Source organism: Periophthalmus magnuspinnatus, chromosome 17, assembly GCF_009829125.3.
Source record: "Periophthalmus magnuspinnatus isolate fPerMag1 chromosome 17, fPerMag1.2.pri, whole genome shotgun sequence".
NCBI classification, from domain to species: Eukaryota; Metazoa; Chordata; class Actinopteri; order Gobiiformes; family Gobiidae; genus Periophthalmus; species Periophthalmus magnuspinnatus.
The window spans coordinates 29,387,341-29,409,208 of NC_047142.1; the positions used below are offsets into that span (position 1 = coordinate 29,387,341).

General features: G+C 40.0%; 1 protein-coding gene across 1 annotated transcript in view; it reads right to left on the reverse strand.

Moving 5' to 3' along the window:
- The window catches only part of kirrel1b (kirre like nephrin family adhesion molecule 1b), a 167,216-nt gene that overhangs the window by 50,984 nt on the left and 94,364 nt on the right, over positions 1–21,868 (reverse strand). Inside the window, exon 2 of the mRNA XM_055228473.1 lies at positions 14,306–14,455. Coding sequence (XP_055084448.1) covers positions 14,306–14,455 — 150 coding nt within the window. The remainder of the gene's footprint in view (positions 1–14,305; positions 14,456–21,868) is intronic.

Below are 21,868 nucleotides of genomic sequence, written 5' to 3' on the forward strand. Positions count from 1 at the left end.
CCATACTGGAAAAATGAAGTATATAAATATCACATCCGGCTGAGTAATCTGAAGTGAGAGAAATCTGACTTTATTTGTAAATCATAGATGACAATGAACAAATGCAGGGATAAGTCTCTCTAAGTCTGGTTTTGACAGTAGACCTTTGATTTTTGACATGTTTTTAGATAGTAAAAAGCTGCAGATGTTATTGATTTGATGTGGCGTTTCTATAAGTAAGAGATGATTGTGTTGGGTGTGCAGTGAGTGTGAGTGTGGGGGAGCAGTGTCTTTGTATTTGGATTATCTGCTTATTATAGCATCAACTACATCACTGAACAGAGGATCGCCCAAAGAGGTAAATGACCTGTTTAGAATCCTGAGGTACATTTTATTGTTGTGTTTAAACCTTCTTAACCAATAGAACCAGAGCAGTTTCCACCTCAGAATCACCTGGTCTGAATACTATAAACTCATAAAAAAATGAACTTTTTAAACGTAAATGTATATTCACAATTGCCGATTTGCAGTGGTGGAAGATAATGAAGTAGTATTTTTAGATATCTGTACTTATTTTTAGATATCTGTACTTTACTTAAGTACATTTTAAAGTGGATACTTTTTACTTTTACTTCATTACATTTGAGAGCAGGTACTTTACATATCATTTGAGGCATTATTTTTTACTCTTTTCGTGGTAACTTCCTGACTAAAGTTTTCAAGTTCAAGCTTCAGCTGTGAGCAAAACAAAAATAAATACATGAAATTCAATTAATTTGAAATTTAACAAACTGGTTCATATTGTTACTAAATATAAATATTTTTTAATCTATATCACTATGTATATTTACACTTTCACCAATGAACACTTTTACTTTCTACTTTTAAAGTACATTTTTTAAATGGGTACTTAAATACTTTTACTTAAGTAGATTTTTTCATGTGATACTTTTACTAGAGTATCTCTGTAGCTGTACTTTTACTTAAGTAACAAAATTGAGTACTTCATTCACCACTGCTGGTTTGGTTGCTGGCTGGTTTGAGATGTGTTTTAAAATCTGATGTAGAGTAGGTTTGGTCCAGTTCGAGTCCAGGCTTAAGTTTTAATCCAGATTTGGTCCCACCAGCCAATCTAATCCTTTAACAGCTCTTGCCCAAAAGATTTTTTTAAAAGTAACTAATATTTTAAGACTTAAATCACAGACTGTATAAAGAAGTGGACTAAGTGAGTGTGATGTCACCCACAGCGTTCTGACCATGTGTATCATAGCAACCAAAGAGCCAATCAGGAGCGAGGCTGATGAAGGTAACGCCTCTTCCATTACTGGTTTTGCACGGATCAGGCACTTGGCAACACTGACAGTCAAACTCTCTGCTAACGCCAGAGGGAGTGACCTTGGAGAAAGAACATGCTTGAGTCGTGTGTTATTAATGTTCATTTCTTAATTTACGGACACTATAGTGAAATAAAAACAACAATACAATATTTAAATACCAAAATGACTAGGCTCAGTGCACGCGTTACAAAGAGAGGGGTGACAGTTTTTCAATGTAAAGTGAATTAGAGCCAGTGTCAAAAGCGCGCCCTTGATCTCGTCCTGTTTGGAATGCGGTGGCTAGCAGGTTAGCTATGTCCATTTATATATGCAGTTTATGCTTTAACCAGACACCTAATCCAAGTATTCTATTCAGAACAGTGAAAGTACATTCAGTTTCCCGTACATACAGTTCATTATGCCGACTTCCAGCCCTTATAATCCGACTGCAGAGGGATCCAATGTATTTTAAACAGCTGCAAAACGTTTGGACTGATGGTGTAGAAAATGAGCACACATCCATCACTGTTTGAAAAGTCGCTGAGCAAAGCAGGTTTTTATACAACAATATCCCAGTGTTTCAGTCCACATGTCAAGTTACACGAGTCACCGCAGAAATCCTGTCCCTGTGCTCTGCGCCGTTTTCCAGAGGGTCAAACCTGCTCATTTAGTTTGGACCAATGAGGCGTGAAAAACCAAAAGCAATACTGTATTTTAGAAGTGAAGTCAAACACCTTTTATATATGTTTTTACTGTTTGTCTGTCAGTCAGCAAGTTTGTCCCTTTAGGCTTCCGTAAGTGGATAAAACTCAAAGGTGCACTATGTAACTTTATGAGTAGGGGGTCCGTCACATGATTGTCTGCATGTAGATGTAATTGCTTTGCCTGGAATATTCCACAGTATGGCATTAAACGTCTTCCATTTACTCAGTTTTATTGCTCAAAAGATCTCTGTGCTTTTACTGTAACCAGTGTCACCTCTGTACAGATATGACTTGTAACTTGACCTATGCATCACCTGCTTGTCGCCATGGCGATATATAAGTGTAATACCATGCTGTGTGGAACATTACTGGCAAAGCAATAACATCGCCATGGATACAAGTAAGTACAGTTGAACTTTGAGAGAGAAATGTGAGAAAATGTTAATGCCTGTGTGAGAAAAGTGTATAAAGTGTGTGGTGAGGGGTTTTACAGCCAAAAACATATAGAATAATTGTAAAAAATAAAGCTGATACTTCGCGGATTTCGCCTATTGCGGGTTATTTTTAGAACGTAACTGTCATGATCCGCACCGTCCACTCCACGTTTTACCTCCTGTCCTGCTCCTTCCCTCCCTCACCTGCCGGAGCTGGGCTGAGCTCCTGGCTCCTCCTGCGCGCACCTGCAGCTCCTCAGCGCAATTACCTCCACCTGCTGTGGAGCATAAGAGGAGCTGGGGCCAGACACTCGAGGCGAGATCATCTGGATGTCCTCACACTGTCTGTGCTGTCGTTGTCTGCGTTTCCTCACCCTGTCTGTCCTGTCGTTGTCTGCGGGGTCCTACGTGTGTCTTCGCCTCCTGTCTTGGTCTCCGGCTTGTTTCCTGTCACCTGCCATGGCTCCCGCTTGCTGGATAATTCCTGCCCGGTCCTTCCTGTTCCCGTGCCTCGTCCTGTCGTGCTCCGGCCCTGGATGTCTCCTGCCCGCTCTGGACTACGCCCGTCTGGTCTACCTCCCGTTACCTACGTCTCGTGTGTGATATATGAACTGTCTGAACTGTCTTTTGCACTAATTGTAAATGAACACCGTAAATCTGCCCCGAGTCTGCACTTTTTGGTCCGCTACACCCACCGTTACGACAGTAACCCCCGTGATAAACGAGAGACCACTGTAAACCAGAAAAGTTACACAATACACCTTAAACAATAAATTATCTTGGACATGTAGATGTTGTAACCAACCCTAGAATGTTCCAGAGTAAGTTACAGGTCAGATCTGTGAAGATGTGACCCCGCGACACCGCAATGAAACAACTTTAATTGGATAAGCACAAGATAAATAAGTTCCATGCCACACAATGGAACATTCTAGGCAAAGCAGTATTATATCTCCATGGAAACAAACTGATGGCAGACACAACCATCCGAAAAGTTACATAGTGCACCTTTAAAGTAAATAAAATGTTAAAAATAGCTTTTAAAAAAAAATCTAAGTGGACGAAACTACTGTGCTTCTATGTGCTCTATAGACTCATCTCTGACACCCACACATCATCATTATTATATAATTTGAATGTTTTAAATCAAATAAATGGAAATGGTCGAATTCTGAATTTATCATGATTTAGAAAATAAAATTGGAGAACGTGCCTACGTCACAGTAAGCATGTACCAGCGGCAGTGAAAACAGGGATTGATCGCAATATGGCATCTTGAAAATAAGCCATTAAAGATTGCTCAAACATATGCACAACCATCACTGTAACATTGGGGGAGTAAATGGTGAGCAGCTAAAACATGGATAAAAGATCTGAAAAACAGCAAAAGTTTAAATCTGTCAACGGGACAAATTTTTGTAAGGTTGAAGACGTTTTGCTTCAGTTCTGGTCAGATTACTGCTGGACACTGCCTTATATCTCTCTGAAGGGAGGAGCTAACTACACTGAAACTGTAAACAGATATTGTCTCGAGTTTCAGCTGAAACGACCCTATTCAACCTTTAACGACCCTGCTATTGTTCTCTTGGTCTGGAGCTGAGGATGGAGTTATAGATGGGGGAGAAATGATGTCTAAGGCCCCATTCCTGTTTAAGGAAAATGGAGACAATAGCTGTTTTTAGTTTCAGTGTAGGTAGCTCCTCTCTTCAGACAGATATGTGTGTCCAGCAGTAATCTGACCAGAACTGAAGAAGCGTCCAGTTGACAGATTTAAACTTCGTCTTTTGCCATGGATCAGACCTGGACGACTGAGGGATTACACAGACAACAAGCTCTGAAAAGTCGATTTTGCATAATAGGTCTGATTTAAACCATATTTTCCAACTTCAAACAAACGTGAATACATAAATCATGCTTAAGAATATGAATCCCCATGATTGTATCTAATACATGCTCCTTTTGCTGTGCTGTGAGCACACACTGTTCACGTGGGGGGAGGGTGCATACAGGAACATGGCAGGTGGTGTAATCTCTTGACAAATCTCCAGTTCGGAGCAGAGCGCGCCACTTCTTTAATCAAACGCTGGGCGCTAATTAGCCGCGATGGTTTGCTAACGGGGCTGTTTAATGCATGATCCAGAACAGAGACCTGCAGGATGACCACCCGCGGATCTGACAGGGGAGAGCGGGTGGTGAGAGTACAGGCAAATAATCACATAGACTTGATAATGATGTATTCTCTATGTACAGACAGTGTGTAAATGTGTTAAAGATGCACTGTGTAACATGTAAGTGGTATGCAGCTGTAGAGGTGTAATGAGTTTGTCTGGAATGTTCCACAGTAAGATATTCAACGTATTGATCTACTGTGAACGGGGTCGCCTCTCCGCAGATCGGACATGTAAGTTGACCTGGTGATGTCACATGCTGTGGAACATTTCAACGTGAAAAACAGAATTAGTTCATTTTAAACAGTTTGCAGTGGTCCAAAGTTATCCCTCACTTATCTTATGCATTCTGAGTGTTCTAATGATGCACCATGATGAATTTATAAGCAAACAGTACACAGTGGTCTTATTTGACCTCAAGAGCTGCTTATACACAGTGATGGGAAGAATACTTTGAAAATGCATTACAGAATATACTGAATAACCAAGTTAAAATGTATATTTGTACTGTATTCCCTTACAGTCAGAGTACTGTATTCTGAATATTTGGAAGACTTTAACATTGAGTTGCATTGTATTGAATTAGAGATGAAAAATCACACTTTTTCTGATATTAATAGTGTCCAGTTCAAAGCCAAAATTACAGGATGAAATATCGTTATCTGTTCCTTTTAATTTTAGGAAAGTAACTGTGTTCTGAATACAATGTTCCCTGGTTTATCACGGGGGTTATGTTCTAAAAATAACCCACAATAGGCGAAATCCGCGAAGTATCAGCTTTATTTTTTACAGTCATTCTATATGTGCAGCTCTAAAACCCCTCACCACACACTTTACACACTTTCTCACACAGGCATTAACATTTTCTCACATTTCTCTCTGTTTAATTCATTAATAGTGACTTTCGTGTATTTCACAGTTCCTCTGACTGTGCCTTTTCATCCTGATGTCGCAAATTCATGGAAAAAAAATCCGGCACAGGGTCTTTTAAACCATTACGCTGTTGTTAGCATACTTGTCTTTAGCACATATAGATTATTTTTCCTGTACTAAACTTTTACCTTTCATTTTCTTTGATCAATGAAATATTTCTGAGTTCATTGTCATGCACAGCTCCTGTTTATGTCTCCTCTTTTTAATTAGCTCAGCCTCAGTGCAAGCCTCCTGTGCAAATATGAAACAACTAAATGTGATGATGCAAAGCTCTGCAAACCCCACTGCACACTCTGCTCCTACCTGATCCATCTCTGTTAGCCTAGCGTGCCCTCAGCCAACACTGCTTACACTGCTACGCGACTTACGCTAATGCTAAAAATATCCTTTATAAAATATGATGAAGACATTGAAATAATAGGGTAACTTTTAATTGTTCAGTCATTCTGTATTCTGGTTAGTGATCTTGAACACTGAAATGGTCCCAGGTTCACAAAAACTCCATATTGGACCATGCTTTTTGAATATTTTTGATAATAGAGGACTGTACAGTGCACCTTTGTCCACTTAATATCACCATAATTTAGTTTATTCACGCATGTTCATTGCCAATAATTCAATATCAAACTAATCATAACTATCCCGGGTTTGTTTCATTTAATCTTTCAGTTAGTTTACCTTTAAATTAATCACCACATACACCTGTTACTCGAAAGATATTTTATTTAGTTTTACCCTCATTTGAAGTGTGCATAATAATGACACTTCAAGGTCCTATATGACACAAAACAGACTGTAGTGAGCGTTAAGATATGTTATAATGTGTCGTTACATCCTCAAAAACAGACCTGGAGTTGTGTTTTGTTTCATTCACACATTTGAGTAACACTTTATTATTAGTCTGTCTACATCTCCAAAGTGAAGGGGTAGTTTTTAAGTTAACAGCTCCTTTTACCTTTTGTTGAGCAGAGAAATTGTACAAATCATTGGGTAATTTGTCTGTGTACACTGGTTTGTGAATGTGTGTGTGTGCATGAATGGATTATGTAAAGTGCTTTGAGTGCCTATATACAAATGTGAACAGAGGGTTTCTTTTATAAATGAAAAAAAAAAAAAAAACTCTCAGAAAATAGAGTAATATGGGCCTTTCAATAAGAGCATTGCCTTTGCACTCTTTTGATACACGTCCTGGGTCAGTCTGGTCTGGACCCGGGCCTGCTGTGGGACAGGAGGCAGCAGTGGAAGTGTTTACCTACAGATCAGAGCTCATTGATTGAAAGCAGCAGAAACATGTGATTCTGAAGAGGCACAGATCCACTGACACATGAAACATGCAGATCAATATGTGTGTGTGTGTGTGTGTGTGTGTGTTTAAAGGTTATGTGAAGTACACGGGCCTATAGGACTATGATGCTTAAAGGTCCTATATTAAGCAAAATGAACTCTTGTGAGCTTGTAGTCAGGTTATTACATTTTTACATTATCAAAAACAGATCTGGAATTGTGTTTTGTTTCATTCACACATGTCTGATTAACCCTTTATGATTAGTCTGTTTACATCAAAATGCTCAAAATGCTCTGTTCCACCTTGTGATGTCATGAAGTGGTAGTTAACAACATAAACAACATTAGAACAGATCAGAATACAGTGTAAGATGGACGCTTTTAAATAAGATGGCCAGAGGGAGATGGATAGACAGATGGATTGTGCTAGTTTTGGGTTGATGGGGGAAACCTGAGTGCCCAAAACATGCAAACACTTCACAGAAAAGCCTGGGAGTGGGTCCTCAGAGCCATCTTGTTGTGAGGCGAGAGCGCTGAACGTCATATGAAAAAAGTTGCTGCAGTTTGAAATATTTGTAGCATCGCTCACAAAAGTAAACACTGCAATTGTGTCCTTGGGCAAGCCACTAAATTGAATGATGATTGAGTGATGGTCGGAGAGGCTATAGGAGCAGAATGGGAGCCATGTGTCCAGCAGTCTGCCTCAGAGCAAGTCTGGCTACTAACGCTGCTAAAGAATTAATATCGCGGTAATATAAAAAATTACACGTCTCTGTAAAGATGTTATTACCTCGAATGGAATGTTTCACAGTGGGCAGTGGACATTTTATTGCTCAAAACACCTGAAAAACACACATTCTTACTGCAATGAGTGAGCTTGCCTCTCCACAAACCTAACCTGCACGGTGACCCTTGTGTAATGCCATACTGTGATACCATCAGAAAGCGTTTCACTGGTTGTCTAGCTTTTCAATTAGCTGGTTTTAGGCAAAGCTGACCCAAAAAGCTAGAATAATAAAGCTAAATCCTTGTTCTTTTCTATAGCTACGAGTTACAATGCAAACCAATACTGTGTTATTATTATGTATGGCGCCGAGAGTCTCCCTTTGCACTCATCAAATTCAGCACCACCTCCCTCTCTCACTCCTCTGGTTTTATTCAAATATACTCAATGCACAGACATAATAAAGGAGACAGTAAAGGTACTATACTGGCAATAAAAGTAGTCCACAAATCAGCAGGACGGGGAGGGGGGGGGGGGGTCTGGACAGGTCGATGAAGCGTCCAGGAGGGACCTCACAGCTCAATGTGAAGACGACAGCTCACGGTGTGGTCAATGGAATCTAACCAAAGAGGATTTAACACAGTGGCTCAGTCAGTAAAGCGTTTGTCTACTCATCAGAAAGTCGGCGGTTTGAATCCCGCTCTTGACTTAGAAACATCACTGGTAGAACGGTCATATCCAATGACAATCCACAGGTTGGCGATTGGTGTGATTCCAGGTCCTACAAATGGATGCTGTCGTCCTTGGGCAAGACACTTAACCCACCTTGTGTCAAGTGTCTGTGTGCACTGGTGTGTGAATGGGTGAGTGGTTTCTTGATGTAAAGAGCTTTGAGACTTGAAAGTGTAAAAGTGCTACATAAAACTACAGTGGGCCCTCGTTTATCGTGGGGGTTACATTCTAAAAATAATAGGCAAATTATTATGTTTTGCAGCTGTAAATCCCTCACCACACACTTTATACACTTTTCTCACACAGGCATTAACATTTTCTCACATTTCTCTCTTGTTTTGTGTCTTGTTTTCCCAGCATCCTAATTTGGCCATCATTCTAATGCTAACAACAACTAGCATTGTAACAGTACAGTACACTGTGCTCTCATTTTGACCCTAAGCGCTGAGACAAATATGACTTTATTCCTTGTAAAAAAAATATGAAGCTAACCCTTTTGTTCGCTTGTGTTTCAGCATGGAGCGTGCGTTTCTCCCAGGAGCCTGCAGACCAGTCAGTGGTCCTCGGAGAACGGGTGGTCCTCTCCTGTGTGGTCTTTAACTACAGCGGCATTGTGCAGTGGACAAAGGATGGACTGGCTCTGGGCATCGGGGAGGGGCTCAGAGGTGAGACAGCAAATGTGCATGTACATGTTTCCTTGAGGAGTAGTACTTTTTTTACCTTTACTTTTTACTGCTTTCATTTCATCTGATCTGTTCTCTTCATTTTAAGCATTCTGATTCTTAATGTTTGAATAATCATGATTTCAGTTATAATTTAAAGGTCTATATTATTAGTAGTCAGATTTATTTTTTACAATTGTTCTATATGTTTTGCAGCTGTAAAACCCCTCACCACACACTTTATACACTTTCTCACACAGGCGTTAACACTTATACTAAAAATCTGCGAAACAGCGAGACCACAAAAGTTGAGCCGCGATATAGCGAGGGACCACTGTATACATCACAGACTGTAGACATATAAATGGACATAGTTAACCATAGCTCACTTCCAAATAGAAAATGATCATGGGCGCACTTCCAACACCATTGACTTTGGCTCCAATTCACTTTACATTGAAAAACGTTGTCCCCTCTCTCTGTAACTGTTGTCAGAGTCATTATTTTTTATCTTAAAATGTTCGTATTAACCCGCTCTACATGATCCAGGTGTTTTTATGTTGCTATTGTGTTCGTAAATCAAGATATAAACATTAATAACAGACAAATCAGGTGCCTCCATTCCCTGAGGTTGCTCCTGCTAGCATTAGCAACAGGTTTGATTGTCAGTGTTGCTACTCGTCTGCTTTCTGTTAAACCAGAGTTGGCGAGAAGGGACGTTACCTTCAACAGCCTCCCTCCGGATTGGCTCTTTGGTTGCTATGATACACGTGGTCAGAATTCCAAACATGGAACTCAGCTCCAAATTGGCTGCTATAACTGCTAGCCTCGATGAGCTTCGTTTGACTGGAGCCGAACTGTGGGCGGCGTCACACTCTGTAGTTGAAAAGGCTCGATAGAAGGAAGAGAGAGTGTACTTATATGAGTGACCTGAGAGCTGATTGGTTGAGAGGTGAAAGTCGAGGCTGTGATTGTTAACACTGGAACAAAGAGGAAATAGACTGTTCCTGGTTGAATTCGCAAATAGTTTGATTCGTTCAGTCCTTTTGTGGAGCTGCTGGGAATGCCTTTCATTTCTTATTGTGTGTAAAATGCTTAAGTGACTCCTTTTGCCACTTACACATTTCACAACTGAAAAATGCCACTTTATATTCAAGTGAATCACCCTTCAAATGTGTGGTCTTTTACTGTCAACCAGCAAAAGAGCAATAAAATACACAAAGAGGGGAAGTTAAAGGTCCACCGCGGAATGTTTCTGTTCTAGGGTCTGTCATCGGATTGTTTCTGTGAAGATGCTATTGCTTTGTCTGGAATGTTCCACAGTATGGCATTACACTTTTTTGTTTGGATTTGTTCAATTACAGGTCCTATATTACACAAAATGGACCTGGAGTTGTGTTTTGGTTCATTCACACATTCACACATTTGATTTGTTTGATGTTTTATTATTAGTCTGTTACATCTCCAAAGTTCAAAATGCTCTGTTCCACCTTGTGATGTCATGAAGCAGAACTTTTCAAGTAAACAGCTCCTTTTACGTTTACTTAAGTGGAGATTGGCAGTTCCAAATGATCCAAATGATTCTAGTGAAGGTGTATGGAGTTTAAAAACACAGTGGAGCACTTTCTGTATTACCACATGACATCATAATGTGGAACAGAGTGTTTTCAGTTTGAGAGAAGAACTCAAGATAAATGTGCAAGTTTTCCAGGTCTGTTTTTGATGAGGAAACAACATTAGAACACAGCCCTTTTAAAACATGCATTCTTACTGTGAGTGGACCCGAGTTAGTATACTGGGAATTTATGCTACCTGTTTGTCTCCCTGGAGATGCTAACTTCACAGAGACGAGCAGATGATGACACCACCGGGCAAAGTTATAAGTTGAATCTGTGGAGAGGCAAGCCCAGTCACAGTAAAAATGCAATATTTCCCAAGGTAATTTAAGCAATAAAAACACGTGTGAATAACTGGTGTTTTGTGCATAGTTACTATATGCTATGTGTACATTTACATGCATATTATACACATATGAATATGTTTAATCACCCGCTAATTAATCACATATTTTGAAGTTTTCTTGCATTTATTGAAAGCAAATAAGAGGATTATGTAGTGACGCTAAAGTGAAAGGGTTTTTTTTTTATTTATTTTTTTATGTCACTGCATTGGCTTTTCACATTATTCATTCAGTTCAATTCAATAAATTTTTGTATAGCCCAAAATCACAACAGTAATCGCCTCTTAGGGCTGAATAAAATCATTGATTTATGTCATCCCTTGTCCTTAGACCCTCCTTCTCTGCAAGGAAAAACTAAAAAAAAAACAAAACAAAAAAAACAGTGGGAAGTGAAAAACCCCAGTGAAGGAGAGATCCACTCCCACGGGCAGCTGCAGATGTGTCCAGGACTAATGTGCACTCTTTACAGATAGAGTTCAAGTCTGTAGAGCCAGAGCCACTCAACTAAGGGACAGAGGGAGGCTTATCCACAGTAGGATAGGGGTCATCCTAGCCAAGTTTTGGGTCATCCAGCCAGGTGAGAGAAAGGGGAGAGTCCGGGTCCACAGAGCAGGATCAGGGCACAGGAAGATATATATATATATATATATATATATATATATATATATATATATATATATATATATATATATATATATATATATATATATACTCTTTATATATATATATACTCTTTATATATATATATATATATATATATATATATATATATATATATATATATATATATATATATATATATATATATATATATATCTTCCTGTGCCCTGATCCTGCTCTGTGGACCCGGACTCTCCCCTTTCTCTCACCTGGCTGGATGACCCAAAACTTGGCTAGGATGACCCCTATCCTACTGTGGATAAGCCTCCCTCTGTCCCTTAGTTGAGTGGCTCTGGCTCTACAGACTTGAACTCTATCTGTAAAAGAGTGCACATTAGTCCTGGACACATCTGCAGCTGCCCGTGGGAGTGGATCTCTCCTTCACTGGGGTTTTTCACTTCCCACTGTTTTTTTTGTTTTGTTTTTTTTTTAGTTTTTCCTTGCAGAGAAGGAGGGTCTAAGGACAAGGGATGACATAAATCAATGATTTTATTCAGCCCTAAGAGGCGATTACTGTTGTGATTTTGGGCTATACAAAAATTTATTGAATTGAACTGAATGAATAATGTGAAAAGCCAATGCAGTGACATAAAAAAATAAATAAAAAAAAAAACCCTTTCACTTTAGCGTCACTACATAATCCTCTTATTTGCTTTCAATAAATGCAAGAAAACTTCAAAAAATATGTGATTAATTAGCGGGTGATTAAACATATTCATATGTGTATAATATGCATGTAAATGTACACATAGCATATAGTAACTATGCACAAAACACCAGTTATTCACACGTGTTTTTATTGCTTAAATTACCTTGGGAAATATTGCATTTTTACTGTGACTGGGCTTGCCTCTCCACAGATTCAACTTATAACTTTGCCCGGTGGTGTCATCATCTGCTCGTCTCTGTGAAGTTAGCATCTCCAGGGAGACAAACAGGTAGCATAAATTCCCAGTATACTAACTCGGGTCCACTCACAGTAAGAATGCATGTTTTAAAAGGGCTGTGTTCTAATGTTGTTTCCTCATCAAAAACAGACCTGGAAAACTTGCACATTTATCTTGAGTTCTTCTCTCAAACTGAAAACACTCTGTTCCACATTATGATGTCATGTGGTAATACAGAAAGTGCTCCACTGTGTTTTTAAACTCCATACACCTTCACTAGAATCATTTTGGATCATTTGGAACTGCCAATCTCCACTTAAGTAAACGTAAAAGGAGCTGTTTACTTGAAAAGTTCTGCTTCATGACATCACAAGGTGGAACAGAGCATTTTGAACTTTGGAGATGTAACAGACTAATAATAAAACATCAAACAAATCAAATGTGTGAATGTGTGAATGAACCAAAACACAACTCCAGGTCCATTTTGTGTAATATAGGACCTGTAATTGAACAAATCCAAACAAAAAAGTGTAATGCCATACTGTGGAACATTCCAGACAAAGCAATAGCATCTTCACAGAAACAATCCGATGACAGACCCTAGAACAGAAACATTCCGCGGTGGACCTTTAACTTCCCCTCTTTGTGTATTTTATTGCTCTTTTGCTGGTTGACAGTAAAAGACCACACATTTGAAGGGTGATTCACTTGAATATAAAGTGGCATTTTTCAGTTGTGAAATGTGTAAGTGGCAAAAGGAGTCACTTAAGCATTTTACACACAATAAGAAATGAAAGGCATTCCCAGCAGCTCCACAAAAGGACTGAACGAATCAAACTATTTGCGAATTCAACCAGGAACAGTCTATTTCCTCTTTGTTCCAGTGTTAACAATCACAGCCTCGACTTTCACCTCTCAACCAATCAGCTCTCAGGTCACTCATATAAGTACACTCTCTCTTCCTTCTATCGAGCCTTTTCAACTACAGAGTGTGACGCCGCCCACAGTTCGGCTCCAGTCAAACGAAGCTCATCGAGGCTAGCAGTTATAGCAGCCAATTTGGAGCTGAGTTCCATGTTTGGAATTCTGACCACGTGTATCATAGCAACCAAAGAGCCAATCCGGAGGGAGGCTGTTGAAGGTAACGTCCCTTCTCGCCAACTCTGGTTTAACAGAAAGCAGACGAGTAGCAACACTGACAATCAAACCTGTTGCTAATGCTAGCAGGAGCAACCTCAGGGAATGGAGGCACCTGATTTGTCTGTTATTAATGTTTATATCTTGATTTACGAACACAATAGCAACATAAAAACACCTGGATCATGTAGAGCGGGTTAATACGAACATTTTAAGATAAAAAATAATGACTCTGACAACAGTTACAGAGAGAGGGGACAACGTTTTTCAATGTAAAGTGAATTGGAGCCAAAGTCAATGGTGTTGGAAGTGCGCCCATGATCATTTTCTATTTGGAAGTGAGCTATGGTTAACTATGTCCATTTATATGTCTACAGTCTGTGATGTATACAGTGGTCCCTCGCTATATCGCGGCTCAACTTTTGTGGTCTCGCTGTTTCGCAGATTTTTAGTATAAGTGTTAACGCCTGTGTGAGAAAAGTGTATAAAGTGTGTGGTGAGGGGTTTTACAGCTGCAAAACATATAGAACAATTGTAAAAAATAAATCTGACTACTAATAATATAGACCTTTAAATTATAACTGAAATCATGATTATTCAAACATTAAGAATCAGAATGCTTAAAATGAAGAGAACAGATCAGATGAAATGAAAGCAGTAAAAAGTAAAGGTAAAAAAAGTACTACTCCTCAAGGAAACATGTACATGCACATTTGCTGTCTCACCTCTGAGCCCCTCCCCGATGCCCAGAGCCAGTCCATCCTTTGTCCACTGCACAATGCCGCTGTAGTTAAAGACCACACAGGAGAGGACCACCCGTTCTCCGAGGACCACTGACTGGTCTGCAGGCTCCTGGGAGAAACGCACGCTCCATGCTGAAACACAAGCGAACAAAAGGGTTAGCTTCATATTTTTTTTACAAGGAATAAAGTCATATTTGTCTCAGCGCTTAGGGTCAAAATGAGAGCACAGTGTACTGTACTGTTACAATGCTAGTTGTTGTTAGCATTAGAATGATGGCCAAATTAGGATGCTGGGAAAACAAGACACAAAACAAGAGAGAAATGTGAGAAAATGTTAATGCCTGTGTGAGAAAAGTGTATAAAGTGTGTGGTGAGGGATTTACAGCTGCAAAACATAATAATTTGCCTATTATTTTTAGAATGTAACCCCCACGATAAACGAGGGCCCACTGTAGTTTTATGTAGCACTTTTACACTTTCAAGTCTCAAAGCTCTTTACATCAAGAAACCACTCACCCATTCACACACCAGTGCACACAGACACTTGACACAAGGTGGGTTAAGTGTCTTGCCCAAGGACGACAGCATCCATTTGTAGGACCTGGAATCACACCAATCGCCAACCTGTGGATTGTCATTGGATATGACCGTTCTACCAGTGATGTTTCTAAGTCAAGAGCGGGATTCAAACCGCCGACTTTCTGATGAGTAGACAAACGCTTTACTGACTGAGCCACTGTGTTAAATCCTCTTTGGTTAGATTCCATTGACCACACCGTGAGCTGTCGTCTTCACATTGAGCTGTGAGGTCCCTCCTGGACGCTTCATCGACCTGTCCAGACCCCCCCCCCCCCCTCCCCGTCCTGCTGATTTGTGGACTACTTTTATTGCCAGTATAGTACCTTTACTGTCTCCTTTATTATGTCTGTGCATTGAGTATATTTGAATAAAACCAGAGGAGTGAGAGAGGGAGGTGGTGCTGAATTTGATGAGTGCAAAGGGAGACTCTCGGCGCCATACATAATAATAACACAGTATTGGTTTGCATTGTAACTCGTAGCTATAGAAAAGAACAAGGATTTAGCTTTATTATTCTAGCTTTTTGGGTCAGCTTTGCCTAAAACCAGCTAATTGAAAAGCTAGACAACCAGTGAAACGCTTTCTGATGGTATCACAGTATGGCATTACACAAGGGTCACCGTGCAGGTTAGGTTTGTGGAGAGGCAAGCTCACTCATTGCAGTAAGAATGTGTGTTTTTCAGGTGTTTTGAGCAATAAAATGTCCACTGCCCACTGTGAAACATTCCATTCGAGGTAATAACATCTTTACAGAGACGTGTAATTTTTTATATTACCGCGATATTAATTCTTTAGCAGCGTTAGTAGCCAGACTTGCTCTGAGGCAGACTGCTGGACACATGGCTCCCATTCTGCTCCTATAGCCTCTCCGACCATCACTCAATCATCATTCAATTTAGTGGCTTGCCCAAGGACACAATTGCAGTGTTTACTTTTGTGAGCGATGCTACAAATATTTCAAACTGCAGCAACTTTTTTCATATGACGTTCAGCGCTCTCGCCTCACAACAAGATGGCTCTGAGGACCCACTCCCAGGCTTTTCTGTGAAGTGTTTGCATGTTTTGGGCACTCAGGTTTCCCCCATCAACCCAAAACTAGCACAATCCATCTGTCTATCCATCTCCCTCTGGCCATCTTATTTAAAAGCGTCCATCTTACACTGTATTCTGATCTGTTCTAATGTTGTTTATGTTGTTAACTACCACTTCATGACATCACAAGGTGGAACAGAGCATTTTGAGCATTTTGATGTAAACAGACTAATCATAAAGGGTTAATCAGACATGTGTGAATGAAACAAAACACAATTCCAGATCTGTTTTTGATAATGTAAAAATGTAATAACCTGACTACAAGCTCACAAGAGTTCATTTTGCTTAATATAGGACCTTTAAGCATCATAGTCCTATAGGCCCGTGTACTTCACATAACCTTTAAACACACACACACACACACACACACACACATATTGATCTGCATGTTTCATGTGTCAGTGGATCTGTGCCTCTTCAGAATCACATGTTTCTGCTGCTTTCAATCAATGAGCTCTGATCTGTAGGTAAACACTTCCACTGCTGCCTCCTGTCCCACAGCAGGCCCGGGTCCAGACCAGACTGACCCAGGACGTGTATCAAAAGAGTGCAAAGGCAATGCTCTTATTGAAAGGCCCATATTACTCTATTTTCTGAGAGTTTTTTTTTTTTTTTTCATTTATAAAAGAAACCCTCTGTTCACATTTGTATATAGGCACTCAAAGCACTTTACATAATCCATTCATGCACACACACACATTCACAAACCAGTGTACACAGACAAATTACCCAATGATTTGTACAATTTCTCTGCTCAACAAAAGGTAAAAGGAGCTGTTAACTTAAAAACTACCCCTTCACTTTGGAGATGTAGACAGACTAATAATAAAGTGTTACTCAAATGTGTGAATGAAACAAAACACAACTCCAGGTCTGTTTTTGAGGATGTAACGACACATTATAACATATCTTAACGCTCACTACAGTCTGTTTTGTGTCATATAGGACCTTGAAGTGTCATTATTATGCACACTTCAAATGAGGGTAAAACTAAATAAAATATCTTTCGAGTAACAGGTGTATTGTGGTGATTAATTTAAAGGTAAACTAACTGAAAGATTAAATGAAACAAACCCGGGATAGTTATGATTAGTTTGATATTGAATTATTGGCAATGAACATGCGTGAATAAACTAAATTATGGTGATATTAAGTGGACAAAGGTGCACTGTACAGTCCTCTATTATCAAAAATATTCAAAAAGCATGGTCCAATATGGAGTTTTTGTGAACCTGGGACCATTTCAGTGTTCAAGATCACTAACCAGAATACAGAATGACTGAACAATTAAAAGTTACCCTATTATTTCAATGTCTTCATCATATTTTATAAAGGATATTTTTAGCATTAGCGTAAGTCGCGTAGCAGTGTAAGCAGTGTTGGCTGAGGGCACGCTAGGCTAACAGAGATGGATCAGGTAGGAGCAGAGTGTGCAGTGGGGTTTGCAGAGCTTTGCATCATCACATTTAGTTGTTTCATATTTGCACAGGAGGCTTGCACTGAGGCTGAGCTAATTAAAAAGAGGAGACATAAACAGGAGCTGTGCATGACAATGAACTCAGAAATATTTCATTGATCAAAGAAAATGAAAGGTAAAAGTTTAGTACAGGAAAAATAAATCTATATGTGCTAAAGACAAGTATGCTAACAACAGCGTAATGGTTTAAAAGACCCTGTGCCGGATTTTTTTTCCATGAATTTGCGACATCAGGATGAAAAGGCACAGTCAGAGGAACTGTGAAATACACGAAAGTCACTATTAATGAATTAAACAAGAGAGAAATGTGAGAAAATGTTAATGCCTGTGTGAGAAAAGTGTGTAAAGTGTGTGGTGAGGGGTTTTAGAGCTGCACATATAGAATGACTGTAAAAAATAAAGCTGATACTTCGCGGATTTCGCCTATTGTGGGTTATTTTTAGAACATAACCCCCGTGATAAACCAGGGAACATTGTATTCAGAACACAGTTACTTTCCTAAAATTAAAAGGAACAGATAACGATATTTCATCCTGTAATTTTGGCTTTGAACTGGACACTATTAATATCAGAAAAAGTGTGATTTTTCATCTCTAATTCAATACAATGCAACTCAATGTTAAAGTCTTCCAAATATTCAGAATACAGTACTCTGACTGTAAGGGAATACAGTACAAATATACATTTTAACTTGGTTATTCAGTATATTCTGTAATGCATTTTCAAAGTATTCTTCCCATCACTGTGTATAAGCAGCTCTTGAGGTCAAAATAAGACCACTGTGTACTGTTTGCTTATAAATTCATCATGGTGCATCATTAGAACACTCAGAATGCATAAGATAAGTGAGGGATAACTTTGGACCACTGCAAACTGTTTAAAATGAACTAATTCTGTTTTTCACGTTGAAATGTTCCACAGCATGTGACATCACCAGGTCAACTTACATGTCCGATCTGCGGAGAGGCGACCCCGTTCACAGTAGATCAATACGTTGAATATCTTACTGTGGAACATTCCAGACAAACTCATTACACCTCTACAGCTGCATACCACTTACATGTTACACAGTGCATCTTTAACACATTTACACACTGTCTGTACATAGAGAATACATCATTATCAAGTCTATGTGATTATTTGCCTGTACTCTCACCACCCGCTCTCCCCTGTCAGATCCGCGGGTGGTCATCCTGCAGGTCTCTGTTCTGGATCATGCATTAAACAGCCCCGTTAGCAAACCATCGCGGCTAATTAGCGCCCAGCGTTTGATTAAAGAAGTGGCGCGCTCTGCTCCGAACTGGAGATTTGTCAAGAGATTACACCACCTGCCATGTTCCTGTATGCACCCTCCCCCCACGTGAACAGTGTGTGCTCACAGCACAGCAAAAGGAGCATGTATTAGATACAATCATGGGGATTCATATTCTTAAGCATGATTTATGTATTCACGTTTGTTTGAAGTTGGAAAATATGGTTTAAATCAGACCTATTATGCAAAATCGACTTTTCAGAGCTTGTTGTCTGTGTAATCCCTCAGTCGTCCAGGTCTGATCCATGGCAAAAGACGAAGTTTAAATCTGTCAACTGGACGCTTCTTCAGTTCTGGTCAGATTACTGCTGGACACACATATCTGTCTGAAGAGAGGAGCTACCTACACTGAAACTAAAAACAGCTATTGTCTCCATTTTCCTTAAACAGGAATGGGGCCTTAGACATCATTTCTCCCCCATCTATAACTCCATCCTCAGCTCCAGACCAAGAGAACAATAGCAGGGTCGTTAAAGGTTGAATAGGGTCGTTTCAGCTGAAACTCGAGACAATATCTGTTTACAGTTTCAGTGTAGTTAGCTCCTCCCTTCAGAGAGATATAAGGCAGTGTCCAGCAGTAATCTGACCAGAACTGAAGCAAAACGTCTTCAACCTTACAAAAATTTGTCCCGTTGACAGATTTAAACTTTTGCTGTTTTTCAGATCTTTTATCCATGTTTTAGCTGCTCACCATTTACTCCCCCAATGTTACAGTGATGGTTGTGCATATGTTTGAGCAATCTTTAATGGCTTATTTTCAAGATGCCATATTGCGATCAATCCCTGTTTTCACTGCCGCTGGTACATGCTTACTGTGACGTAGGCACGTTCTCCAATTTTATTTTCTAAATCATGATAAATTCAGAATTCGACCATTTCCATTTATTTGATTTAAAACATTCAAATTATATAATAATGATGATGTGTGGGTGTCAGAGATGAGTCTATAGAGCACATAGAAGCACAGTAGTTTCGTCCACTTAGATTTTTTTTTAAAAGCTATTTTTAACATTTTATTTACTTTAAAGGTGCACTATGTAACTTTTCGGATGGTTGTGTCTGCCATCAGTTTGTTTCCATGGAGATATAATACTGCTTTGCCTAGAATGTTCCATTGTGTGGCATGGAACTTATTTATCTTGTGCTTATCCAATTAAAGTTGTTTCATTGCGGTGTCGCGGGGTCACATCTTCACAGATCTGACCTGTAACTTACTCTGGAACATTCTAGGGTTGGTTACAACATCTACATGTCCAAGATAATTTATTGTTTAAGGTGTATTGTGTAACTTTTCTGGTTTACAGTGGTCTCTCGTTTATCACGGGGGTTACTGTCGTAACGGTGGGTGTAGCGGACCAAAAAGTGCAGACTCGGGGCAGATTTACGGTGTTCATTTACAATTAGTGCAAAAGACAGTTCAGACAGTTCATATATCACACACGAGACGTAGGTAACGGGAGGTAGACCAGACGGGCGTAGTCCAGAGCGGGCAGGAGACATCCAGGGCCGGAGCACGACAGGACGAGGCACGGGAACAGGAAGGACCGGGCAGGAATTATCCAGCAAGCGGGAGCCATGGCAGGTGACAGGAAACAAGCCGGAGACCAAGACAGGAGGCGAAGACACACGTAGGACCCCGCAGACAACGACAGGACAGACAGGGTGAGGAAACGCAGACAACGACAGCACAGACAGTGTGAGGACATCCAGATGATCTCGCCTCGAGTGTCTGGCCCCAGCTCCTCTTATGCTCCACAGCAGGTGGAGGTAATTGCGCTGAGGAGCTGCAGGTGCGCGCAGGAGGAGCCAGGAGCTCAGCCCAGCTCCGGCAGGTGAGGGAGGGAAGGAGCAGGACAGGAGGTAAAACGTGGAGTGGACGGTGCGGATCATGACAGTTACGTTCTAAAAATAACCCGCAATAGGCGAAATCCGCGAAGTATCAGCTTTATTTTTTACAATTATTCTATATGTTTTTGGCTGTAAAACCCCTCACCATACACTTTATACACTTTTCTCACACAGGCATTAACATTTTCTCACATTTCTCTCTCAAAGTTCAACTGTACTTACTTGTATCCATGGCGATGTTATTGCTTTGCCAGTAATGTTCCACACAGCATGGTATTACACTTATATATCGCCATGGCGACAAGCAGGTGATGCATAGGTCAAGTTACAAGTCATATCTGTACAGAGGTGACACTGGTTACAGTAAAAGCACAGAGATCTTTTGAGCAATAAAACTGAGTAAATGGAAGACGTTTAATGCCATACTGTGGAATATTCCAGGCAAAGCAATTACATCTACATGCAGACAATCATGTGACGGACCCCCTACTCATAAAGTTACATAGTGCACCTTTGAGTTTTATCCACTTACGGAAGCCTAAAGGGACAAACTTGCTGACTGACAGACAAACAGTAAAAACATATATAAAAGGTGTTTGACTTCACTTCTAAAATACAGTATTGCTTTTGGTTTTTCACGCCTCATTGGTCCAAACTAAATGAGCAGGTTTGACCCTCTGGAAAACGGCGCAGAGCACAGGGACAGGATTTCTGCGGTGACTCGTGTAACTTGACATGTGGACTGAAACACTGGGATATTGTTGTATAAAAACCTGCTTTGCTCAGCGACTTTTCAAACAGTGATGGATGTGTGCTCATTTTCTACACCATCAGTCCAAACGTTTTGCAGCTGTTTAAAATACATTGGATCCCTCTGCAGTCGGATTATAAGGGCTGGAAGTCGGCATAATGAACTGTATGTACGGGAAACTGAATGTACTTTCACTGTTCTGAATAGAATACTTGGATTAGGTGTCTGGTTAAAGCATAAACTGCATATATAAATGGACATAGCTAACCTGCTAGCCACCGCATTCCAAACAGGACGAGATCAAGGGCGCGCTTTTGACACTGGCTCTAATTCACTTTACATTGAAAAACTGTCACCCCTCTCTTTGTAACGCGTGCACTGAGCCTAGTCATTTTGGTATTTAAATATTGTATTGTTGTTTTTATTTCACTATAGTGTCCGTAAATTAAGAAATGAACATTAATAACACACGACTCAAGCATGTTC